At 47.4% G+C, this 27,704-nt stretch overlaps 1 protein-coding gene across 4 annotated transcripts in view; it reads left to right on the plus strand.

Moving 5' to 3' along the window:
* Positions 1–17,041, plus strand: part of LOC106606268 (rab11 family-interacting protein 4A) — a 103,255-nt gene extending 86,214 nt beyond the window's left edge. For 3 of the 4 annotated variants that reach the window (XM_045719616.2, XM_045719618.2, XM_045719617.2), the window contains 5 exons: positions 6,690–6,771; positions 7,479–7,616; positions 8,880–9,023; positions 10,727–10,870; positions 12,467–17,041. In XM_045719616.2, the coding sequence (XP_045575572.1) occupies positions 6,690–6,771; positions 7,479–7,616; positions 8,880–9,023; positions 10,727–10,870; positions 12,467–12,589 (631 nt within the window). In that variant the 3' untranslated portion in view covers positions 12,590–17,041. Of the gene's footprint in view, positions 1–6,689; positions 6,772–7,478; positions 7,617–8,879; positions 9,640–10,726; positions 10,871–12,466 lie in introns of all 4 variants that reach the window. The other variant, XR_006770106.2, reaches the window with a different exon arrangement.
* The last annotated feature ends 10,663 nt before the right edge of the window (positions 17,042–27,704 follow it).

The raw sequence follows: 27,704 nt of genomic DNA on the forward strand, positions 1-27,704 counted from the left end.
AACGCACGCACAGGAACACCTTAGTAACGCACAGGAACATCACCTTAGTAACGCACAGGAACACCTTTAGTAACGCACAGGAACACCTTTAGTAACGCACAGGAACATCACCTTAGTAACGCACAGGGACACCTTTAGTAACGCCCAGGAACACTTTTAGTAACGCACAGGAACATCACCTTAGTAACGCACAGGGACACCTTAGTAACGCCCAGAAACGCCACCTTAGTAACACACAGGAACACCTTAGTAACGCACAGGAACATCACCTTAGTAACGCACAGGAACACCTTAGTAACACACAGGAACATCACCTTAGTAACGCACAGGATCACCTTTAGTAACGCACAGGAACACCACCTTAGTAACGCCCAGGAACACCACCTTAGTAACGCCCAGGAACACCTTTAGTAACGCCCAGGAACACCACCTTAGTAACGCACAGGATCACCTTTAGTAACGCACAGGAACACCACCTTAGTAACGCCAATGAACACCACCTTAGTAACGCCCAGGAACACCTTTAGTAACGCCCAGGAGCACCTTTAGTAACGCACAGGAACACCACCTTAGTAACGCCCAGGAACACCTTAGTAACGCACAGGAACACCACCTTAGTAACGCACAGGAACACCTTTAGTAACACACAGGGACACCTTTAGTAACGCACAGGGACACCTTAGTAACGCACAGGAACACCACCTTAGTAACGCACAGGAACACCACCTTAGTAACGCACAGGAACACCACCTTAGTAACGCACAGGAACACCACCTTAGTAACGCCCAGGAACACCTTTAGTAACGCACAGGATCACCACCTTAGTAACGCACAGGATCACCACCTTAGTAACGCACAGGATCACCACCTTAGTAACGCACAGGGACACCACCTTAGTAACGCCCAGGAACACCTTTAGTAACGCACAGGATCACCACCTTAGTAACGCACAGGATCACCACCTTAGTAACGCACAGGATCACCACCTTAGTAACGCACAGGGACACCACCTTAGTAACGCACAGGGACACCACCTTAGTAACGCACAGGGACACCACCTTAGTAACGCACAGGGACACCACCTTAGTAACGCACAGGGACACCACCTTAGTAACGCCCAGGAACACCTTTATTAACGCACAGGATCACCACCTTAGTAACGCACAGGATCACCACCTTAGTAACGCACAAGGACACCTTTTGTAACGCACAGGAACATCACCTTAGTAACGCACAGGAACACCCTTAGTAACGCACAGGGACACCTTTAGTAACGCACAGGGACACCTTTAGTAACGCACAGGAACATCACCTTAGTAACGCACAGGAACACCCTTAGTAACGCACAGGAACACCTTTAGTAACGCACAGGGACACCTTTAGTAACGCACAGGAACACCACCTTAGTAACGCACAGGAACACCCTTAGTAACGCACAGGGACACCTTTAGTAACGCACAGGAACATCACCTTAGTAACGCACAGGAACACCTTAGTAACGCACAGGAAGACCTTAGTAACGCACAGGAACACCTTAGTAACGCACAGGAACACCTTAGTAACGCACAGGAACACCTTAGTAACGCACAGGAACATCACCTTAGTAACGCACAGGAACACCTTTAGTAACGCACAGGAACACCTTTAGTAACGCACAGGAACATCACCTTAGTAACGCACAGGGACACCTTTAGTAACGCCCAGGAACACTTTTAGTAACGCACAGGAACATCACCTTAGTAACGCACAGGGACACCTTAGTAACGCCCAGAAACACCACCTTAGTAACACACAGGAACACCTTAGTAACGCACAGGAACATCACCTTAGTAACGCACAGGAACACCTTAGTAACACACAGGAACATCACCTTAGTAACGCACAGGATCACCTTTAGTAACGCCCAGGAACACCACCTTAGTAACGCCCAGGAACACCACCTTAGTAACGCCCAGGAACACCTTTAGTAACGCCCAGGAACACCACCTTAGTAACGCCAATGAACACCACCTTAGTAACGCCCAGGAACACCTTTAGTAACGCCCAGGAACACCTTTAGTAACGCCCAGGAACACCACCTTAGTAACGCCAATGAACACCACCTTTAGTAACGCCCAGGAGCACCTTTAGTAACGCACAGGAACACCACCTTAGTAACGCCCAGGAGCACCTTTAGTAACGCACAGGGACACCACCTTAGTAACGCACAGGAACACCTTTAGTAACACACAGGGACACCTTTAGTAACGCACAGGGACACCTTTAGTAACGCACAGGGACACCTTAGTAACGCACAGGAACACCACCTTAGTAACGCACAGGAACACCACCTTAGTAACGCACAGGAACACCACCTTAGTAACGCACAGGAACACCACCTTAGTAACGCACAGGAACACCACCTTAGTAACGCACAGGATCACCACCTTAGTAATGCACAGGAACACCACCTTAGTAACGCACAGGAACATCACCTTAGTAACGCACAGGAACACCACCTTAGTAACGCACAGGAACACCTTAGTAACGCACAGGAACATCACCTTAGTAACGCACAGGAACACCTTTAGTAACGCACAGGAACACCTTTAGTAACGCACAGGAACACCTTAGTAACACACAGGAACACCTTTAGTAACGCACAGGGACATCACCTTAGTAACGCACAGGGACATCACCTTAGTAACGCACAGGGACATCACCTTAGTAACGCACAGGGACACCACCTTAGTAACGCACAGGAACACCCTTAGTAACGCACAGGAACACCTTTAGTAACGCACAGGGACACCTTTAGTAACGCACAGGAACACCACCTTAGTAACGCACAGGAACACCCTTAGTAACGCACAGGGACACCTTTAGTAACGCACAGGAACATCACCTTAGTAACGCACAGGAACACCTTAGTAACGCACAGGAACACCTTAGTAACGCACAGGAACACCTTAGTAACGCACAGGAACACCTTAGTAACGCACGCACAGGAACACCTTAGTAACGCACAGGAACACCTTAGTAACGCACAGGAACATCACCTTAGTAACGCACAGGAACACCTTTAGTAACGCACAGGAACACCTTTAGTAACGCACAGGAACATCACCTTAGTAACGCACAGGGACACCTTTAGTAACGCCCAGGAACACTTTTAGTAACGCACAGGAACATCACCTTAGTAACGCACAGGGACACCTTAGTAACGCCCAGAAACACCACCTTAGTAACACACAGGAACACCTTAGTAACGCACAGGAACACCTTAGTAACACACAGGAACATCACCTTAGTAACGCACAGGATCACCTTTAGTAACGCACAGGAACACCACCTTAGTAACGCCCAGGAACACCACCTTAGTAACGCCCAGGAACACCTTTAGTAACGCCCAGGAACACCACCTTAGTAACGCCAATGAACACCACCTTAGTAACGCCCAGGAACACCTTTAGTAACGCCCAGGAGCACCTTTAGTAACGCACAGGAACACCACCTTAGTAACGCCCAGGAACACCTTAGTAACGCACAGGAACACCACCTTAGTAACGCACAGGAACACCTTTAGTAACACACAGGGACACCTTTAGTAACGCACAGGGACACCTTAGTAACGCACAGGAACACCACCTTAGTAACGCACAGGAACACCACCTTAGTAACGCACAGGAACACCACCTTAGTAACGCACAGGAACACCACCTTAGTAACGCACAGGAACACCACCTTAGTAACGCACAGGAACACCACCTTAGTAACGCACAGGAACACCACCTTAGTAACGCACAGGAACACCACCTTAGTAACGCACAGGAACACCTTAGTAACGCACAGGAACACCTTAGTAACGCACAGGAACATCACCTTAGTAACGCACAGGAACACCTTTAGTAACGCACAGGAACACCTTTAGTAACGCACAGGAACACCTTAGTAACACACAGGAACACCTTTAGTAACGCACAGGGACATCACCTTAGTAACGCACAGGGACATCACCTTAGTAACGCACAGGGACATCACCTTAGTAACGCACAGGGACACCACCTTAGTAACGCACAGGGACATCACCTTAGTAACGCACAGGGACACCACCTTAGTAACGCACAGGAACACCTTAGTAACGCACAGGAACACCTTAGTAACGCACAGGAACACCTTAGTAACGCACAGGGACACCACCTTTAGTAACGCACAGGATCACCACCTTAGTAACGCACAGGAACACCTTAGTAACGCACAGGGACACCACCTTAGTAATGCACAGGGACACCACCTTAGTAATGCACAGGGACACCACCTTAGTAATGCACAGGGACACCACCTTAGTAACGCACAGGAACACCTTAGTAACGCACAGGAACACCTTTAGTAACGCACAGGAACACCTTTAGTAAGGCCCAGGAACACCACCTTTAGTAACGCACAGGAACACCACCTTAGTAACGCACAGGAACACCTTAGTAACACACAGGAACATCACCTTAGTAACGCACAGGATCACCTTTAGTAACGCCCAGGAACACCACCTTAGTAACGCCAATGAACACCACCTTAGTAACGCCCAGGAACACCTTTAGTAACGCCCAGGAGCACCTTTAGTAACGCACAGGAACACCACCTTAGTAACGCCCAGGAACACCTTAGTAACGCACAGGAACACCACCTTAGTAACGCACAGGAACACCTTTAGTAACGCACAGGAACACCTTTAGTAACGCACAGGGACACCTTTAGTAACGCACAGGGACACCTTTAGTAACGCACAGGGACACCACCTTAGTAACGCACAGGAACACCACCTTAGTAACGCACAGGATCACCACCTTAGTAACGCACAGGAACACCACCTTAGTAACGCACAGGAACACCACCTTAGTAACGCACAGGAACACCACCTTAGTAACGCACAGGAACACCACCTTAGTAACGCACAGGAACACCACCTTAGTAACGCACAGGAACATCACCTTAGTAACGCACAGGAACACCACCTTAGTAACGCACAGGAACACCTTAGTAACGCACAGGAACACCTTAGTAACGCACAGGAACACCTTAGTAACGCACAGGAACATCACCTTAGTAACGCACAGGAACACCTTTAGTAACGCACAGGAACACCTTAGTAACGCACAGGAACACCTTTAGTAACGCACAGGGACATCACCTTAGTAACGCACAGGGACATCACCTTAGTAACGCACAGGGACATCACCTTAGTAACGCACAGGGACACCACCTTAGTAACGCACAGGGACATCACCTTAGTAACGCACAGGGACACCACCTTAGTAACGCACAGGAACACCTTAGTAACGCACAGGAACACCTTAGTAACGCACAGGGACACCACCTTTAGTAACGCACAGGATCACCACCTTAGTAACGCCCAGGATCACCACCTTAGTAACGCACAGGAACACCTTAGTAACGCACAGGGACACCACCTTTAGTAACGCACAGGGACACCACCTTAGTAATGCACAGGGACACCACCTTAGTAACGCACAGGAACACCTTAGTAACGCACAGGAACACCTTTAGTAACGCACAGGAACACCTTTAGTAACGCACAGGAACACCTTTAGTAACGCACAGGAACACCTTTAGTAACGCCCAGGATCACCACCTTAGTAACGCACAGGAACACCTTAGTAACGCACAGGAACACCTTTAGTAACGCACAGGAACACCTTTAGTAACGCACAGGAACACCACCTTAGTAACGCCCAGGATCACCACCTTAGTAACGCACAGGATCACCACCTTAGTAACGCACAGGATCACCACCTTAGTAACGCACAGGAACACCTTAGTAACGCACAGGAACACCTTTAGTAACGCACAGGAACACCTTTAGTAACGCACAGGAACACCACCTTAGTAACGCACAGGGACATCACCTTAGTAACGCACAGGGACATCACCTTAGTAACGCACAGGGACACCACCTTAGTAACGCACAGGGACATCACCTTAGTAACGCACAGGGACACCACCTTAGTAACGCACAGGAACACCTTAGTAACGCACAGGAACACCTTAGTAACGCACAGGGACACCACCTTTAGTAACGCACAGGATCACCACCTTAGTAACGCCCAGGATCACCACCTTAGTAACGCACAGGAACACCTTAGTAACGCACAGGGACACCACCTTTAGTAACGCACAGGGACACCACCTTAGTAATGCACAGGGACACCACCTTAGTAACGCACAGGAACACCTTAGTAACGCACAGGAACACCTTTAGTAACGCACAGGAACACCTTTAGTAACGCACAGGAACACCTTTAGTAACGCACAGGAACACCTTTAGTAACGCCCAGGATCACCACCTTAGTAACGCACAGGAACACCTTAGTAACGCACAGGAACACCTTTAGTAACGCACAGGAACACCTTTAGTAACGCACAGGAACACCACCTTAGTAACGCCCAGGATCACCACCTTAGTAACGCACAGGATCACCACCTTAGTAACGCACAGGATCACCACCTTAGTAACGCACAGGAACACCTTAGTAACGCACAGGAACACCTTTAGTAACGCACAGGAACACCTTTAGTAACGCACAGGAACACCACCTTAGTAACGCACAGGGACACCACCTTAGTAACGTCCAGGAACAGCTGTAAATTGGTAATAGAAATGGTAGATGTTTGGCTAACTGTTTTCTCTATAGAGTTCAGCAGATGGAGGAGGAGAATGGAGAGATGAAACTGAACGTTTGTAAACTGAAGTCTCAGACTGAGAAACTAGACCAGGTGGGTGGTCATAAAGTATGTCTGGCTGTCTGCCTGCCTGCCTGTCTATCAATGGATAACTCTCCCTCTCTCTCCCATCTCCCTCTCTCCCCCATCTCCCTCTCTCTCCCATCTCCCTCTCTCTCCCATCTCTCTCTCTCTCCCATCTCTCTCTCTCTCCCGTCTCCCTCTCTCTCTCCCGTCTCCCTCTCTCTCTCCCGTCTCCCTCTCTCTCTCCCCCGTCTCTCTCTCTCCCGTCTCTCTCTCTCTCCCGTCTCCCTCTCTCTCCCGTCTCTCTCTCTCTCACGTCTCCCTCTCTCTCACGTCTCCCTCTCTCTCCCGTCTCCCTCTCTCTCCCGTCTCCCTCTCTCTCCCGTCTCCCTCTCTCTCCCATCTCTCTCCCGTCTCCCTCTCTCTCCCGTCTCCCTCTCTCCCCATCTCCCTCTCTCCCCCGTCTCCCTCTCTCCCCCGTCTCCCTCTCTCCCCCGTCTCCCTCTCTCCCCCGTCTCCCTCTCTCTCCCCCGTCTCCCTCTCTCTCTCCCGTCTCTCTCCCGTCTCCCTCTCTCCCGTCTCCCTCTCTCTCCCGTCTCCCTCTCTCTCCCGTCTCCCTCTCTCTCTCCCGTCTCCCTCTCTTCCCGTCTCCCTCTCTCTCTCCCGTCTCCCTCTCTCTCTCCCGTCTCCCTCTCTCTCTCCCGTCTCCCTCTCTCTCTCCCGTCTCCCTCTCTCAGGAGAAGCAGCGTATGACAGACCGGTTAGAGGACACCAGTCTGAGGCTGAAGGATGAGATGGACCTCTACAGGAAGATGATGGACAAGCTGTGGCAGAACAGACATGAATTCCAGAAGGAGAGAGAGGCCATGCAAGAGGTACGGACACACAATATAATTTCCTCCATTTGTTCCTATTGCACTCAACTGCTTTTGTGACCAAATTCACCAACTTCTATATTTTAACTTCTGACCACCTAGGAAACTACATTGAAGTGACAGACAAACTCTCTCTCTCTCTCCCTCTGTCCCTCTGTCCCTCTGTCCCTCTGTCCCTCTCTCCCTCTGTCCCTCTGTCCCTCTCTCCCTCTGTCCCCCTCTCTCCCTCTGTCCCTCTCTCCCTCTCTCCCTCTGTCCCTCTGTCCCTCTCTCCCTCTGTCCCCCTCTCTCCCTCTGTCCCTCTCTCTCCCTCTCTCTCCCTCTCTCCCTCTCTCCCTCTCTCCCTCTGTCCCTCTCTCCCTCTGTCCCCCTCTCTCCCTCTGTCCCTCTGTCCCTCTCTCCCTCTCTCCCTCTGTCCCTCTCTCCCTCTCTCCCTCTGTCCCTCTGTCCCTCTGTCCCTCTCTCCCTCTGTCCCCCTCTCTCCCTCTGTCCCCCTCTCTCCCTCTGTCCCTCTGTCCCTCTCTCCCTCTGTCCCCCTCTCTCCCTCTGTCCCCCTCTCTCCCTCTCTCCCTCTGTCCCTCTGTCCCTCTCTCCCTCTGTCCCCCTCTCTCCCTCTGTCCCCCTCTCTCCCTCTGTCCCTCTGTCCCTCTGTCCCCCTCTCTCCCTCTCTCCCTCTGTCCCTCTCTCCCTCTGTCCCTCTGTCCCTCTCTCCCTCTGTCCCTCTGTCCCTCTCTCCCTCTGTCCCTCTCTCCCTCTGTCCCTCTGTCCCTCTCTCCCTCTGTCCCCCTCTCTCCCTCTGTCCCTCTGTCCCTCTCTCCCTCTGTCCCCCTCTCTCCCTCTGTCCCTCTGTCCCTCTCTCCCTCTGTCCCTCTGTCCCTCTCTCCCTCTGTCCCCCTCTCTCCCTCTGTCCCTCTCTCTCCCTCTGTCCCCCTCTCTCCCTCTCTCCCTCTGTCCCTCTGTCCCCCTCTCTCCCTCTGTCCCCCTCTCTCCCTCTGTCCCTCTGTCCCTCTCTCCCTCTGTCCCTCTGTCCCCCTCTCTCCCTCTCTCCCTCTGTCCCTCTGTCCCCCTCTCTCCCTCTGTCCCCCTCTCTCCCTCTGTCCCTCCCTCTCTGTCCCTCCGTCCCTCCCTCTCTCCCCCCCTCCCTCTCTCCCCCTCATCTCTCCATCTCTCCCCCGCCATCTCTCCCCCTCCATCCATCCCTCCCTCCCTCTGTCCTTCCCTCTCTCTCCCCCTCCATCTCTCCCCCTCCCTCCATCTCTGTAGTTGATAGAGGACCTGCGTCGGGAGTTGGAGCACCTGCAGCTGTTTAAACTGGGTTCAGAGGCGGGGCAGGGGGCGGGGCTATCAGAATACAACGCCAAGACACGGGAAATAGAGATGGAGCATGAGGTCAAGAGACTCAAACAGGTGAGGAAATAGAGATGGAGCATGAGGTCAAGAGACTCAAACAGGTGAGGAAATAGAGATGGAGCATGAGGTCAAGAGACTCAAACAGGTGAGGAAATAGAGATGGAGCATGAGGTCAAGAGACTCAAACAGGTGAGGAAATAGAGATGGAGCATGAGGTCAAGAGACTCAAACAGGTGAGGAAATAGAGATGGAGCATGAGGTCAAGAGACTCAAACAGGTGAGGAAATAGAGATGGAGCATGAGGTCAAGAGGCTCAAACAGGTGAGGAAATAGAGATGGAGCATGAGGTCAAGAGACTCAAACAGGTGAGGAAATAGAGATGGAGCATGAGGTCAAGAGACTCAAACAGGTGAGGAAATAGAGATGGAGCATGAGGTCAAGAGACTCAAACAGGTGAGGAAATAGAGATGGAGCATGAGGTCAAGAGACTCAAACAGGTGAGGAAATAGAGATGGAGCATGAGGTCAAGAGACTCAAACAGGTGAGGAAATAGAGATGGAGCATGAGGTCAAGAGACTCAAACAGGTGAGGAAATAGAGATGGAGCATGAGGTCAAGAGACTCAAACAGGTGAGGAAATAGAGATGGAGCATGAGGTCAAGAGACTCAAACAGGTGAGGCACACACACTCACACACACACAGATGCACCGGTTTGTGTCAAGAACTGCAATGCTGCTGGGTTTTTCACGCTCAACAGTTTCCTGTGTGTATTGGAGTCAACATGGGCCAGCATCCCTGTGGAACGCTTTCAACACTTTGTAGAGTCCATGTCCTGATGAATTGAGGCTGTTCTGAGGGCAAAAAAGGTGGTGAAACTCAATATTAGGAAGGTGTTCAATATTAGAAACAGTTTCTCAGAGTTTATATTCTAACTCCTCTTTCTCCTTCCTCTCCCTCTTCCCTCCTTCTCTCTCTCTACCCTCCTTCCTCCCTTCCTCTCTCTCCACCCTCTTCCTTCCCCCCTCCCTCTCCCTCTTCCCTCTTTCCTCCTCCTCTCTCTCTACCCTCCTTCCTCCCTCCCTCTCGCCACCCTCTTTCCTCCTCCTCTCTCTCTACCCTCCTTCCTCCCTCCCTCTCGCCACCCTCTTTCCTCCTCCTCTCTCTCTACCCTCCTTCCTCCCTCCCTCTCGCCACCCTCTTTCCTCCTCCTCTCTCTCTACCCTCCTTCCTCCCTCCCTCTCGCCACCCTCTTTCCTCCTCCTCTCTCTCTACCCTCCTTCCTCCCTCCCTCTCGCCACCCTCTTTCCTCCTCCTCTCTCTACCCTCCTTCCTCCCTCCCTCTCGCCACCCTCTTTCCTCCTCCTCTCTCTCTACCCTCCTTCCTCCCTCCCTCTCGCCACCCTCTTTCCTCCTCCTCTCTCTCTACCCTCCTTCCTCCCTCCCTCTCGCCACCCTCTTTCCTCCTCCTCTCTCTCTACCCTCCTTCCTCCCTCCCTCTCTCTCCACCCTCTTCCTTCCCCCCCTCCCTCTCCCTCTCCACCCTCTTCCTTCCCCCCCTCCCTCTCCCTCTCCACCCTCTTCCTTCCCCCCTCCCTCTCTCTCCACCCTCTTCCTTCCCCCCCTCCCTCCCTCTCTCTCCACCCTCCCTCTCTCTCTACCCTCTTCCCTCCTTCCTCAATCCCTCTTTCTCTACCCTCTTCCTTCCCCCCTTCCTCCCTCCCTCTCTCCACCCTCTTCCCTCCCTCCCTCTCTCTCTACAGGAGAACTTTAAGCTGCGGGACCAGAACGATGACCTGAACAGTCAGATCCTCAGTCTGAGTCTGTATGAAGCTAAGAACCTGTTTGCCTGCCACACCAAGGCCCAGTCACTGGCTGCTGAGATAGACAACGCTTCTAGGGACGAGGTGAGAGGATCTGACTGTGGAGTGGGGTGGGGTAGAGTGGGGTGGGGTAAAGTGGGGTAGAGTGGAGTGGGGTAGGGTAGAGAGGTGTAGGGTAGAGTGGGGTAGAGTGGAGTGGGGTAGAGTGGGGTAGAGTGGAGTGGGGTGGGTTAGGGTAGAGTGGGGTAGAGTGGAGTGGGGTAGAGTAGAGTGGGGTGGGGTAGGGTGGAGTGGGGTAGAGTGGGGTGGGGTAGGGTGGAGTGGGGTAGAGTGGGGTGGGGTAGGGTGGAGTGGGGTAGAGTAGAGTGGGGTGGGGTAGGGTGGAGTGGGGTAGAGTGGGGTGGGGTAGGGTGGAGTGGGGTAGAGTGGGGTAGGGTGGAGTGGGGTAGAGTAGAGTGGGGTGGGGTAGGGTGGAGTGGGGTAGAGTAGAGTGGGGTGGGGTAGGGTGGAGTGGGGTAGAGTGGGGTGGGGTAGGGTGGAGTGGGGTAGAGTAGAGTGGGGTGGGGTAGGGTGGAGTGGGGTAGAGTAGAGTGGGGTAGGGTGGAGTGGGGTAGAGTAGAGTGGGGTGGGGTAGAGTGGGGTAGGGTGGGGTGGAGTGGGAGTAGGGTGGAGTGGGGTAGGTTGGGGTAGGGTGGAGTGGGGTAGAGTAGAGTGGGGTAGGGTAGAGAGGGGTAGGGTGGAGTGGGGTAGAGTAGAGTGGGGTAGGGTGGAGTGGGGTAGAGTAGAGTGGGGTGGGGTAGAGTGGGGTGGGGTAGAGTGGGGTAGGGTGGGGTGGAGTGGGAGTAGGGTGGAGTGGGGTAGGTTGGGGTAGGGTGGAGTGGGGTAGAGTAGAGTGGGGTAGGGTAGAGAGGGGTAGGGTGGAGTGGGGTAGAGTAGAGTGGGGTAGGGTGGAGTGACATACAGAAATCAGCAGGAGAGGGGACAGTTTAGCTACAGGCTCATGTTTGTCACTTTGTGTCAAATGTCATTTTATTTGTTTGAAAAAATCTCTCTTTTGATTGACATTCTCTCTCGTTCTCGCTCTCCCTCTCCCCCTTCCTACCCTCCCTCTCCCCCTTCCTACCCTCCCTCTCCCCCTTCCTACCCTCCCTCTCCCCCTTCCTACCTTCCCTCTCCCCCTTCCTACCCTCCCTCTCCCCCTTCCTACCCTCCCTCTCCCCCTTCCTAACTTCCCTCTCCCCCTTCCTACCCTCCCTCTCCCCTTTCCCTCCCTCCCTCTCCCTCCCTCTCCCTCCCCTTTCCCTCCCTCTCCCCCTTCCTACCCTCCCTCTCCCCTCTCCCTCCCTCTCCCCCTTCCTACCCTCCCTCTCCCCTTTCCCTCCCTCTCCCTCCCTCTCCCCTCTCCCTCCCTCTCCCCCTTCCTACCCTCCCTCTCCCCTTTCCCTCCCTCTCCCTCCCCCTCCCCTCTCCCTCCCTCTCCCCCTTCCTACCCTCCCTCTCCCCTTTCCCTCCCTCTCCCTCCCTCTCCCCTCTCCCTCCCTCTCCCTCCCTCTCCCCTTTCCCTCCCTCTGCCCCTTCCTACCCTCCCTCTCCCCTCTCCCTCCCTCTCCCCCTTCCTACCCTCCCTCTCCCCTCTCCCTCCCTCTCCCTCCTGTTGTCCTCCTCCCTCCTCTCCTCTAGTTGGTAGATGCTCTGAAGGAACAGGAATGTGTAAACCTTCGTCTGAGACAGTATATGGATAAAATCATCCTGGCCATTCTGGACCACAACCCCTCAATCCTGGAGATCAAGAGTAACAGTTAAACACACACTCTCACACACACACTCTCACACACACACTTCCACGCCTGGGGATGGGACAGAACTTAAAACAACTGACAGCTGTCTGTGGTTTACAGCTGAAACTCGCCGTCTATCTGTCAATCAACTGTTAGATGTCCCGCCTCCTTTATCTATCCCACCAATGATTAACTGTTGTTATGTTGCCAAGAAAAGAAACGGTGGTATTGAATGACTCTACCTGGATGATGTTGTGTTGGAGTAGCTATCTGGAGACTAGTAGTATTATCATGGTGTTCACTTTATTATGATGATGAGGAGGATGAGAATTATTCTAAGTTATGCAGACACACTCCCTCTGGGTTCACTAGCTCCAGTATGACTGTCCATTAGCCTCGAATGATGTAATCATTTATTACTGATTCAACAATGGGAATATTTGCAAACAGAGCACCACTTCTGATTGGCTAACTGAGCTGTTCAATCACATTCAAAAGTGGGTAAAGGTCGTAGGTGAGCGGATGAGGAAGTAACAGATAGTGTGGGTAGGTTAAGGAAAGGAATTTAAGATCTGATAGCTTGGTAGAGATGGAGTCGTTGGCCCTATTGGGGCTGTTCTGATGTTTGATGCCAGGATACAGTACCAGTCAACAGTGAGGTGTGCAACAGGGACCAAGGGTGTGTCTCAATAGTCACTTCCTCTTCTTGTCTTCTCTTTCATCTTCAGTGATAGGATAGGTGAAAGCTGCTCGACTCAGATATTTCATTTCACCTGTCCTGTCTTCTTTGATCAGTGCAAATCAAGGAAAGGAAATGAAGGAGACTCACCCCAAGTTTAATCTCCACACTGATTCCTCTGGTCGTGAAGGTTAAACTTCTGATTCTATGACCCAGTTACTCTCTGGTCGTGAAGGTTAAACTTCTGATTCTATGACCCAGTTACTCTCTGGTCGTGAAGGTTAAACTTCTGATTCTATGACCCAGTTACTCTCTGGGCGTGAAGGTTAAACTTCTGATTCTATGACCCAGTTACTCTCTGGTCGTGAAGGTTAAACTTCTGATTCTATGACCCAGTTACTCTCTGGTCGTGAAGGTTAAACTTCTGATTCTATGACCCAGTTACTCTCTGGTCGTGAAGGTTAAACTTCTGATTCTATGACCCAGTTACTCTCTGGGCGTGAAGGTTAAACTTCTGATTCTATGACCCAGTTACTCTCTGGTCGTGAAGGTTAAACTTCTGATTCTATGACCCAGTTACTCTCTGGGCGTGAAGGTTAAACTTCTGATTCTATGACCCAGTTACTCTCTGGTCGTGAAGGTTAAACTTCTGATTCTATGACCCAGTTACTCTCTGGTCGTGAAGTTTAAACTTCTGATTCTATGACCCAGTTACTCTCTGGGCGTGAAGGTTAAACTTCTGATTCTATGACCCAGTTACTCTCTGGGCGTGAAGGTTAAACTTCTGATTCTATGACCCAGTTACTCTCTGGGCGTGAAGGTTAAACTTCTGATTCTATGACCCAGTTACTCTCTGGTCGTGAAGGTTAAACTTCTGATTCTATGACCCAGTTACTCTCTGGTCGTGAAGGTTAAACTTCTGATTCTATGACCCAGTTACTCTCTGGGCGTGAAGGTTAAACTTCTGATTCTATGACCCAGTTACTCTCTGGTCGTGAAGGTTAAACTTCTGATTCTATGACCCAGTTACTCTCTGGGCGTGAAGGTTAAACTTCTGATTCTATGACCCAGTTACTCTCTGGGCGTGAAGGTTAAACTTCTGATTCTATGACCCAGTTACTCTCTGGGCGTGAAGGTTAAACTTCTGATTCTATGACCCAGTTACTCTCTGGGCGTGAAGGTTAAACTTCTGATTCTATGACCCAGTTACTCTCTGGGCGTGAAGGTTATAACTTGTTATGAAGTGTCATGACCTGTCATAAGCATTTAAGACAGGCGTCGTACTGGTGTCATAGCGTTGTTTATAGGCTTAACGATGCAAAGTGAACAAAGTATAATAAACAATGACACCCTATTCCCTTTATAGTGCACTACTTTGGACCAGGGCCCAATGACACCCTATTCTCTTTATAGTGCACTACTTTGGACCAGACCCAATGACACCCTATTCTCTTTATAGTGCACTACTTTGGACCAGACCCAATGACACCCGATTCTCTTTATAGTGCACTACTTTGGACCAGGACCCATAGGGATTAGGGTGCCATTAGGGATGCATGGACAGTGTAGGTACTACTAGGAGTATAACCAGCTTGTTGTGCTGTATAGTAATGTATAACCTCCGTGCACGGACTTACGTGTTGCTGTAGAAGCACTAGATGAGCGTAGTAGGGAAACACATTGTATTACGGTCCTCATGTAATTCTACACTGAAAACATAGGGTCCTGTTCAATAGGGATACATTGTTTTCAAACTGAGTCGAATGGTACAAGTACTACCTGAACTTGTCCAATAAGAACAAATGTTTTTGTTTTCCGTCGCAAAACGTTTTGCTACCGTGTGCCCTAGTGAACACGACCCACCCTGGACTTGAAAAAGGCCAACAAGAGGTATCAATGTGGTAGTTATTTAGGGGACAAACCTAACTTTCCACTCAAGTCAAACTGTTCACTCAGTCATGCCTTGATGTCAATGGGAGACGAGGTGAAAATGTTACGTAAATGGAAGTTAGGATTTGCCTCTAAGAGAATAAGTGTCATGAGTTGTTAGGACAATGTCTATAAAGGTTAAATGTTTATTTTTCATACAGATCTATAAGATGATAAAGGTTGTGGTCGGTCTTTTGATCAGACTGGAATGAGGGTAAGGAGATGTCAGAGCATTGGGGGTGAGATCTGTCCATTATCGAGAACAACATGGTAGTCACTATAATCAATGAATCGCCATGACGATAATCCCTGGATCTAGGGTGTATGTAAGAGGGTGGGGCCAGCTCATATATAGAGTGTATAGGTTCTGTAATACCTATAGATTGAGAGAGCTCTTTTCTGTGTATGTCATGATTGTACTGTGCCACCCACACACACACACACCACAGTAGCTTGTTGAATTCACTGTACTGTAGATGGATAGATAGCCAGGACTTCAGGTCATTGATTTCACCTCGTTAATAACTGATTGTGTCTCTAAAGAAGAATCTGTGTAGACAGTCAGTGTGATGTCACACTAACACTAGTTTTGCTTCGTTGCACAAATTGTACTAATGAGCAGTTTTCTCATGGTGTTTTCATGGTTTCTCATGTTCTCTCATGGTTTCTCATGTTCTCTCATGGTTTCTCATGTTCTCTCATGGTTTCTCATGTTCTCTCATAGTTTCTTCATGTTCTCTCATGGTTTCTCATGTTCTCTCATGGTTTCTCATGTTCTCTCATGGTTTCTCATGTTCTCTCATGGTTTCTCATGTTCTCTCATAGTTTCTTCATGTTCTCTCATGGTTTCTCATGTTCTCTCATGGTTTCTCATGTTCTCTCATGGTTTCTCATGTTCTCTCATGGTTTCTCATGTTCTCTCATGGTTTCTCATGTTCTCTCATAGTTTCTTCATGTTCTCTCATGGTTTCTCATGTTCTCTCATGGTTTCTCATGTTCTCTCATGATTTCTCATGTTCTCTCATGTCTTATTCAGTTTCTAGTTTTTCTTTGTGCCTTTTGTAAATGAGCAACGAGGTGTCACCATTAGATTGAGGTTATTTTTCTAGTCATGTTTTTTTAGTTTGTCCGTTGGTCATCGTGAGTGAGCTTTTTATATCAGTTTGCTTTCCAACACGTCGCCGGAGCATTTTTCATACATTGTAAAGTTTCTACAGAATGTAGTTAGTTTGTATTGATGTGCCACTGACTCATCCAACCTAATAACTAGTATTTTATAGAGTTTAAAAAAGGAGTTCTATCCTAGAGGTGATGTTCTGTGTGACCTGGAAATGTATAGCACATGTTAATGACGTTGTCGTAGCGACTGTATTTACTATAGGATGACCACCCTGGACTGATAAACAACATCAACAGGCTGAGTCTGGAACTAGGGAATTAGAATCATAGAATCATTCTAATTCTGTGTGACTGAAAACAGCCAAGGCTTGAAAAGTCCCATGGTTTAATACTGTGAATCTCAGGCCCCGTTTGAGTACTTTAACAATGCATCCTACCATCATCTTCTCCTTGAGGTAATATAATCACTGATTAGGAAGGGATTGGATAAGTGAATGCATGTTTGCCATCATGTTTACACCTGTCTAACATGGTCAGATCAGTGATGACTTGGAGGGAGGAAGGATGCATCTGTGAGGTATTTGAACAGGCCCGTCAGTCTTTCGATAGACATATCGTGATGTGTTCACCTCACGCTAAAGATCACTGATGTTGTTCTGCTCATGTACTGTTGGTCTGACAGTGACTTATAGGATGTTGTACAAACTTGAAAATGTAAATAAAATGAATTTGCTTTGGCATGACCAAGGACTGAGTGGCTGTAGTGTTTTATATTACACTTTACCAATTTCCAATGTCTTATTTAAGTGAAATGTAGGCCTATTTTATTAAAGTGAAATGTAGGCCTATTTTATTAAAGTGAAATGTAGACCTATTTTATTATTTAAGTGAAATGTAGGCCTATTTTATTATTTAAGTGAAATGTAGGCCTATTTTTATGAATGTTACATGTTATGAGTTGGGTGCTAAATGTATGATGTTGGAAATGTGGTACTTAACAAGTAATGTACATTTTGAGTGTACTTTGTCTCATTCATAAATCAGCAGAGAATTAGTTCCTATAAAACTCATAGGCAGTGTTTACATATTATTACATTTTTATATCAATGTTGGCCAGGGATCATCAACTAGATTCAGACGGGTCGGAAGAAGCCCAAACGGGTATTGTACATGACTAAAACATAATCATTTCATATCTTGTTTCCGTTTGTATTGGATCACATATTATGCGTGGTAATACTTTGGAACAGATTTCCAAATATAAAGTCGCTTGGAGCTGATTTGCTGGTGTTTTTGCAGTCTTTTATGTCCAACAATATTAAATAAATAAAATAAAATCTCTGAACTTGCGGGTCAAATTCCGCTGCCAATTGGGGGAATGTAGGTCTTCCCTGCACACCCTAAATAAACTGTCACTCAATTGTTTTACTGAGAAACACATGGCTGTTGGCCCCCCTGCTGGATATCAGAGTCATTAACATGTCTGTTGGCCCCCCTGCTGGATATCAGAGTCATTAACATGTCTGTTGGCCCCCCTGCTGGATATCAGAGTCATTAACATGTCTGTTGGCCCCCCCTGCTGGATATCAGAGTCATTAACATGTCTGTTGGCCCCCCTGCTGGATATCAGAGTCATTAACATGCCTGTTGGCCCCCCTGCTGGATATCAGAGTCATTAACATGTCTGTTGGCCCCCCTGCTGGATATCAGAGTCATTAACATGTCTGTTGGCCCCCCTGCTGGATATCAGAGTCATTAACATGTCTGTTGGCCCCCCCTGCTGGATATCAGAGTCATTAACATGCCTGTTGGCCCCCCTGCTGGATATCAGAGTCATTAACATGTCTGTTGGCCCCCCTGCTGGATATCAGAGTCATTAACATGTCTGTTGGCCCCCCTGCTGGATATCAGAGTCATTAACATGTCTGTTGGCCCCCCTGCTGGATATCAGAGTCATTAGCATGGCTGTTGTAATGCCATCCATAACCACGTCGTGTCGCTGGCGGCACTATTCCAACAGGATTATAATGATCGCGTCGGCGGCCAGCAGTAAATCACAACATACAACTTTTAATGGTGAAGAGAGTAGCTAGCTGGCGCTAACTGGTAACGACAAGTTAATATCTTATCCTAGATTTGAATCATATAGATACAATCATCACACTACTTTTCTCTGCACTTAATTGATTTTCACAGGTTGACATGCATTGAGTGTAAACTATATCTAGAATTGGTCAAGTGATTTTAGCGGACTAACTTAGCTAGCTAACATGGCTTGCTAACGAACCAAACCATGTGCCTGTATGGCTCACTGTCCAGCTGTATTGTTTTAGACATAACTTCAGGCCACTATTCAGTACGCAAGCATCTGCTACTGGATTAGCGTGCGTGTGCGTGTGTGTGTGTGTGTGTGTGTGTGTGTGTGTGTTCCAAGGCCATGCCCATGGTGCTCTTCAGAACTTTGGCATGCTACCCAATCTTTATCTACAAGGAGGGTGAAGATGATGGTAACCTGGAGATAGAGAATGACGAAGAGGAGGAGAGGAGGGGGGTTACCAGGTCCCAGAATCAGCTGGTGGTCTCTGAAGAAGAGGAGGAGGACTGGGAAGCAGAGATTAACAACAGCAGACTATTTTATGGTGAGGATGTTACACACACTTTCTCCCAGTTAGGTACAAGTTTTGTTATTTGGGATATGAAGGAAATCACTTGAAACATAAAAACACCTCTCTCTTCTCTCAACCTGTCCTTCTCTCCCCCCTTCCCTCCCCCTCTCCCCTCTTCCCTCCACCCCCCCTCTTCCCTCCACCCCCCCCTCTTCCCTCCACCCCCCCTCTTCCCTCCACCCCCCCTCTTCCCTCCAACCCCCCCTCTTCCCTCCACCCCCCCTCTTCCCTCCACCCCCCCTCTTCCCTCCACCTCTCCCCCCTTCCCTCCACCCCCCCTCTTCCCTCCACCCCCCTCTTCCCTCCACCTCTCCCACCTTCCCTCCACCCCCCCTCTTCCCTCCACCCCCCTCTTCCCTCCACCTCTCCCCCCTTCCCTCCACCCCCCCCCTCTTCCCTCAAATCAAATCAAATTTATTTATATAGCCCTTCGTACATCAGCTGATATCTCAAAGTGCTGTACAGAAACCCAGCCTAAAACCCCAAACAGCAAGCAATGCATGTGAAAAAAGCACGGTGGCTAAGAAAAACTCCCTAGGAAAAACTCCCTAGAAAGGCCAAAAACCTAGGAAGAAACCTAGAGAGGAACCAGGCTATGAGGGGTGGCCAGTCCTCTTCTGGCTGTGCCGGGTGGATATTATAACAGAACATGGTCAAGATGTTAAAATGTTCATAAATGACCAGCATGGTCAAATAATCATAGTAGTTGTCGAGGGTGCAACAAGCACGTCCGGTGAACAGGTCAGGGTTCCATAGCCGCAGGCAGAACAGTTGAAACTGGAGCAGCAGCACGGCCAGGTGGACTGGGGACAGCAAGGAGTCATCATGCCAGGTAGTCCTGAGGCATGGTCCTAGGGCTCAGGTCCTCCGAGAGAAAGAAAGAAAGAGAGAAAGAGAGAATTAGAGAGAGCATATTTAAATTCACACAGGACACCGGATAAGACAAGAGAAATACTCCAGATGTAACAGACTGACCCTAGCCCCCCGACACATAACTACTGCACCCCCCCTCTTCCCTCCACCCCCCCTCTTCCCTCCACCTCTCCCCCCTTCCCTCCACCACCCCCCTTCCCTCCACCTCTCCCCACTTCCCTCCACCAACCCCCTCTTCCCTCCACCCCCCTCTTTCCTCCACCTCTCCTTCCCTCGCTCTTTCCTCCACCTCACACTCTTCCCTTCACCGTTCCCCCCCTCCCTCGCTCTCCTCACCTCTCCCTGTAGCCCCAGAGGACCTGTTGAGCCCAGGTGTTGTCCATCCCTCCCAGTCCCACCCTAGCCGTGTGCCCTCTCCCTGGCCAGTCCAGGTACACTACCACTACACCCCCTCTGTGCACCATACCCCTCCTGTCCTCTGGGGGCGCCACGGGGAGCATACCACCACGGCCGACCAGTTTGAAGATGCAGAAGAAGAATGAAGCTTTTGGGGAAATCTGTTCTACCTGATAGTTAATATCACCCACCTGATGTCCCAGGTCTAAATCAGTCCTACCTGATAGTTAATATCACCCACCTGATGTCCCAGGTCTAAATCAGTCCTACCTGATAGTTAATATCACCCACCTGATGTCCCAGGTCTAAATCAGTCCTACCTGATAGTTAATATCACCCACCTGATGTCCCAGGTCTAAATCAGTCCCTGATAGTTAATATCACCCACTGAAGTACCTGTCACCTTCCATCCTAAATAAGTTAATGCTCTCCAACATGGCCTATGACGTGAAGATTGTGTGGATGTAGGTCTGGGAATGGTCAGGGACCTCAACATACCATATTGTCATGATACTTAGGTGGCGATACGATATGTGTTGAGACTCATGATTCTATATGTACTGCTATTCCATAGTGATTTGATGTTCCAAACATATTTTTCACCATATGTCTTCTGTAGAGAGACGAGACCATGAGAAAACAAGTTTTGATCAGTCATGGACATAAAAGCGCTGAAAACAAATTGTCTTCCTATTTAAAAACAAGAACAAGCTATGAAGGAGAAATCCTGGAGTTCTGCTGGAGGTACAGACAACTAGCGCAAAAACAATAGTGTCAAAATGATGCGATACAATATATCGTTACAAAATAATATCCTGAAATGTAACTATTGATTTCCCATCACTATTGTGCAGAGGAGTTTGCTTGGTTATGCAACGGGGGGGTATATAATTACAGTGGTGGCTGAGTACGTTGATCCCTGGCACTTCCTAAAGAATTCTCTATTGTCAAATAAGTTGAAATTGTAGAAAACCTTTAGTCTCCTTGTTATTGGATTGGCAACACTGGAGAACCCAAACTGAAGTTTAATGTAGACAATAGAAACAAATGGCCACCCAGGAGTTTGTACATGTTTAGTTACTGAGCTTTCAGAAAGTATTCACACACCTGGACTTTATCCACATTTTGTTGTGTTACTGCCTGAATTTAACATTCATTACATTTAGATGTTGTGTCACTGATCTAGACACCATACCCCATAATGTCAAAGTGGAGTTATGTTTATTCATTGTTTTACAAATTAATAAAAAATGAAAGTCTAAGATCATTAATGATTCCATCCTTTTGTTATGGAAACGCCAAAATAAGTTCAGGAGTAAAAATGTGCTTAACAAGCCACCTAAGTTGCATGGACTCAGTCTGTGTATTTAACATGATTTTTAAATGACTACCTCATCTCTGTACCACACACATACAATTATCTGTAAGGTCCCTCAGTCGAACAGTGAATTTCAGACACAGATTCCACCACAAAGGCTTTCCAATGCTTCATAAAGAAAGGCTCCTATTGGTAGATGGGTAAAAATAAAAAATAAGCAGACATTGAATATCTCTTTAAGCATGGTGAAGTTATTAATTACACTTTGGATGGTGTATCAATGGCTGTGATAGAAAACTGAGGATGGATCAACAACATTGTAGTTAATCCACAATAATAACCTAATTGACAGAGTGAAAAGAAGGAAGCCTGCACATAATAAAATATGCATCTTGTTTGCAACAAGGCAGGCACTAAAGTAATACTGCAAAACAAATGGCACATTTTATTTTTGTCCAGAATACTTCCATTATGTTTGGGGCAAATCCAACACATCACTGAGTACCACTCATCATATTTTCCAGCACGGTGGTGGCTGGCTGCATCATCTTATCTGCAAGGACTAGGGAGTTTTTTAGGATAAAAATAATGGGATTAAAAAATAAAAAAAAGATTGAACCTTTATTTAACCTGTTTGGGCTAGGGGGCAGTATTTTCACGGCCGGATAAAAAATGTACCCGATTTAATCTGGTTACTACTCCTGCCCAGAAACTAGAATATCCATATAATTAGTAGATTTGGATAGAAAACACTCTAAAGTTTCTAAAACTGTTTGAATGGTGTCTGTGAGTATAACAGAACTCATATGGCAGGCAAAAACCTGAGAAGATTCCATGCAGGAAGTGCCCTGTCTGACAATTTGTGCTCCTTCTAGGGCATCTCTATCAAAAATACAGCATCTCTGCTGTAAGGTGACATTTTCTAAGGCTTCCATTGGCTCTCAGAAGGCACCAGACAGTGGAATGAGAGCTCTGCAATCTCTGGGCGAAAAAAAGCAGGAGTTTTTGTGAGTGGTCAGGCAGGGAACAATGACAATGGAGTGCGCGTGTACGAGACGACTCCATGTTTTTCTTTCAGTCTATGAATGAATATAACGTCGCCCGGTTGGAATATTAGCGCTATTTTACGAGAAAAATAGCATAAAAATGTATTTTAAACAGCGTTTGACATGCTTCGAAGTATGGTAAGGGAATATTTTGAATTGTTTTGTCACGAAATGCACCCGCGCGTCACCCTTCGGATACTGACATGAACGCACGAACAAAACGGAGCTATTTGGATACAACTATGGATTATTTCGAACCAAAACAACACTTGTTGTTGAAGTAGAAGTCCTGGGAGTGCATTCTGACGAAGAACAGCAAAGGTAATCCAATTGTTCTTATAGTAAATCTGAGTTTGGTGAGCACCAAACTTGGTGGGTGTCAAATTAGCTAGCCTGTGATGGCCGAGCTATCTACTCAGAATATTCCAAAATGTGCTTTCGCCGAAAAGCTATTATAAAATCTGACACCGCGATTGCATAAAGGAGTTCTGTATCTATATTTCTAAAAAAATGTATTATGTTTTTTGTAAACGTTTATCGTGAGTAATTTAGTAAATTCACCGGAAGTTTGCGGTGGGTATGCTAGTTCTGAACATCACATGCTAATGTAAAAAGCTGGTTTTTGATATAAATATGAACTTGATTGAACAAAACATGCATGTATTGTATAACGTAATGTCCTAGGAGTGTCATCTGATGAAGATCATCAAAGGTTAGTGCTGCATTTAGCTGTGGTTTTGGTTTTTGTGACATATATGTTTGCTTTGAAAATTGCTGTGTGATTTATTTTTGGCAGGGTACTCTCCTGACATAATCTAATGTTTTGCTTTCGCTGTAAAGCCTTTTTGAAATCGGACAATGTGGTTAGATTAATGAGAGTCTTGTCTTTAAAATGGTGTAAAATAGTCATATGTTTGAGAAATTGAAATTATAGCATTTTTAAGGTATTTGTATTTCGCGCCACACTCTACCATTGGATATTGGTGAGGCGTTCCGCTAGCGGAACGTCTGTCCCTAACAGGTTTTAACTAGGCAAGTCAGTTAAGATCAAATTCTTATTTACAATGACGGCCTACCAGGGAATAGAGCTAAACACAGGCATAATCCTAGAGGAAAACCTGGTTCAGTCTGCTTTCTCCAGACACTGGGAGATGAATTCACCTTTCAGCAGGACAATAACCTAAAACACAAGGCCACATCTACACTGGGAGATGAATTAACCTTTCAGCAGGACAATAACCTAAAACACAAGGCCACATCTACACTGGGAGATGAATTCACATTTCAGCAGGACAATAACCTAAAACACAAGGCCACATCTACACTGGGAGATGAATTCACATTTCAGCAGGACAATAACCTAAAACACAAGGCCACATCTACACTGGGAGAGGAATTCACCTTTCAGCAGGACAATAACCTAAAACACAAGGCCACATCTACACTGGGAGATGAATTCACCTTTCAGCAGGACAATAACCTAAAACACAAGGCCACATCTACACTGGGAGAGGAATTCACCTTTCAGCAGGACAATAACCTAAAACACAAGGCCACATCTACACTGGGAGATGAATTCACCTTTCAGCAGGACAATAACCTAAAACACAAGGCCACATCTACACTGGGAGAGGAATTCACCTTTCAGCAGGACAATAACCTAAAACACAAGGCCACATCTACACTGGGAGAGGAATTCACCTTTCAGCAGGACAATAACCTAAAACACAAGGCCACATCTACACTAGAGTTGCTTACCAAGATGTTGAATGTTCCTGGCCTTTTTTACTTAAATCAGCTTGAAAATCAATGGCAAAACAGGAAAATGACTGTCTAGCAACTTGACAGAGCTTGAAGAAATGTTTTATAGAATACTGGGCACATCTTGTACAATCCACTCTTCAAAACACCTTTAGAATCTTCAGATTTCATGATGTCTTGCACAAAACCCCCAGCATTATCCAACCTCCCCCATGTTTTATTGTAGGAAGGGTTCATTATCCAACCTCCCCCATGTTTTATTGTAGGAAGGGTTCATTATCCAACCTCCCCCATGTTTGATTGTAAGGAGGGTTCATTATCCAACCTCCCCATGTTTGATTGTAAGGAGGGTTCATTATCCAACCTCCCCATGTTTGATTGTAAGGTGGGTTGGTTATCCAACCTCCCCCATGTTTGATTGTAAGGAGGGTTGGTTATCCAACCTCCCCCATGTTTGATTGTAAGGAGGGTTCATTATCCAACCTCCCCCATGTTTGATTGTAAGGAGGGTTCATTATCCAACCTCCCCATGTTTGATTGTAAGGAGGGTTGGTTATCCAACCTCCCCATGTTTGATTGTAAGGAGGGTTGGTTATCCAACCTCCCCCATGTTTGATTGTAAGGAGGGTTCATTATCCAACCTCCCCATGTTTGATTGTAAGGAGGGTTCATTATCCAACCTCCCCATGTTTGATTGTAAGGAGGGTTCAATATCCAACCTCCCCCATGTTTGATTGTAAGGAGGGTTCATTATCCAACCTCCCCCATGTTTTATTGTAGGGAGGGTTCAATATCCAACCTCCCCATGTTTGATTGTAAGGAGGGTTCATTATCCAACCTCCCCCATGTTTTATTGTAGGGAGGGTTCAATATCCAACCTCCCTCATGTTTGATTGTAAGGAGGGTTCATTATCCAACCTCCCCCATGTTTGATTGTAAGGAGGGTTGGTTATCCAACCTCCCCATGTTTGATTGTAAGGAGGGTTGGTTATCCAACCTCCCCCATGTTTGATTGTAAGGAGGGTTCATTATCCAACCTCCCCATGTTTGATTGTAAGGAGGGTTCATTATCCAACCTCCCCATGTTTGATTGTAAGGAGGGTTCAATATCCAACCTCCCCCATGTTTGATTGTAAGGAGGGTTCATTATCCAACCTCCCCCATGTTTTATTGTAGGGAGGGTTCAATATCCAACCTCCCCATGTTTGATTGTAAGGAGGGTTCATTATCCAACCTCCCCCATGTTTTATTGTAGGGAGGGTTCAATATCCAACCTCCCCCATGTTTGATTGTAAGGAGGGTTCATTATCCAACCTCCCCCATGTTTTATTGTAAGGAGGGTTGGTTATCCAACCTCCCCATGTTTGATTGTAAGGAGGGTTGGTTATCCAACCTCCCCATGTTTGATTGTAAGGAGGGTTGGTTATCCAACCTCCCCATGTTTGATTGTAAGGAGGGTTGGTTATCCAACCTCCCCATGTTTGATTGTAAGGAGGGTTGGTTATCCAACCTCCCCATGTTTGATTGTAAGGAGGGTTGGTTATCCAACCTCCCCATGTTTGATTGTAAGGAGGGTTCATTATCCAACCTCCCCCATGTTTGATTGTAAGGAGGGTTCATTATCCAACCTCCCCATGTTTTATTGTAAGGAGGGTTCATTATCCAACCTCCCCCATGTTTGATTGTAAGGAGGGTATTATTTTCTTTGATTATGTCATTTCATTCATTTTCATCCACTGTTATTCTCAAGAGAGAAGATGTTTAACTACAATAATGATATATCCAGAATGTGCTAAGTAGGGGTCTGTTTGAAGGGAATAGCTGATGGTTATTTGATGAGGTATAATACTATACCAGTTGTTGTTGTTTGATCTCAGGTGCTTTATGAAGCATGTTTGTTGTGATTGGATGGATTTGATACACAAATGTTGTTTGTGTATCAGTGAGGCCCTCTGCTACACGAGGAGCTGATAGGAAGACATTAAGTAGAGAATGGACCAGCATGCACCATGTCTAATATATTGATAGTATCTAGGGGGTGGGGTTTATGCTTAACCAATCAAGACATGTTTTTTTATGTACATTTTTTTTAATTCTATAATTTGTTCCCCTTGAAAGTCAAGAGTAGGTTGTGTATATCAGTAGAGAAAAACATCAGTATCTTATCAGCTTTCTGAACATTCTTTGTGATATCCAGCACCTGCCTAAGAAACGTTTGATTTGTGTAATATCTTCCCTATATATCTGAAATGTTAAATACCAGTAGTATCCACAAGGGGGCATCATTTGTCTTCCTCCTGACCAGGCAGTATCGCCTGGATCATTACTGGACCACAAGTCAGGACTCCATTCATTCAAAATCAGTACAACCTTCAACCATGTTGTTTTTATATACTGCTGTTATACAGTGAGTCTATTATAAACAGCTTGTGTAGTTGAGTTACTCATAGTCAGATGTATACAACATAAATACACACTGTGTGTCATGTGTTTATCACAGGGTGTGTCCGCGCACCAGCATCATTCCCTGCATTGCTCCGATAAGCACACACACAACAGGAATACTCACTTTAATCAGAGGAATAAATCACATAGTCTAGTTCATCACAGCTGTCTAGGTACAGTACATATCTTAACTGTGTCCCCTATATCAACCTGTGTTGAGGTCTGATGAGGTGTGTCCCCTATATCAACCTGTGTTCAAGTCTGATGAGGTGTGTCCCCTATATCAGCCTGTGTTGAGGTCTGATGAGGTGTGTCCCCTATATCAGCCTGTGTTGAGGTCTGTCCCCTATATCAACCCGTGTTCAGGTCTGATGAGGTGTGTCCCCTATATCAACCTGTGTTCAGGTCTGATGAGGTGTGTCCCCTATATCAGCCTGTGTTGAGGTCTGTCCCCTATATCAACCCGTGTTCAGGTCTGATGAGGTGTGTCCCCTATATCAACCTGTGTTCAGGTCTGATGAGGTGTGTCCCCTATATCAGCCTGTGTTGAGGTCTGATGAGGTGTGTCCCCTATATCAACCTGTGTTCAGGTCTGATGAGGTGTGTCCCCTATATCAGCCTGTGTTGAGGTCTGATGAGGTGTGTCCCCTATATCAACCTGTGTTGAGGTCTGATGAGGTGTGTCCCCTATATCAGCCTGTGTTGAGGTCTGATGAGGTGTGTCCCCTATATCAACCTGTGTTCAGGTCTGATGAGGTGTGTCCCCTATATCAGCCTGTGTTGAGGTCTGATGAGGTGTGTCCCCTATATCAACCTGTGTTCAGGTCTGATGATGTGTGTCCCCTATATCAACCTGTGTTCAGGTCTGATGATGTGTGTCCCCTATATCAACCTCTCTCTTCTTCCTC

Source organism: Salmo salar, chromosome 06 (assembly GCF_965601325.2).
Source record: "Salmo salar chromosome 06, fSalSal1, whole genome shotgun sequence".
NCBI lineage: Eukaryota > Metazoa > Chordata > Actinopteri > Salmoniformes > Salmonidae > Salmo > Salmo salar.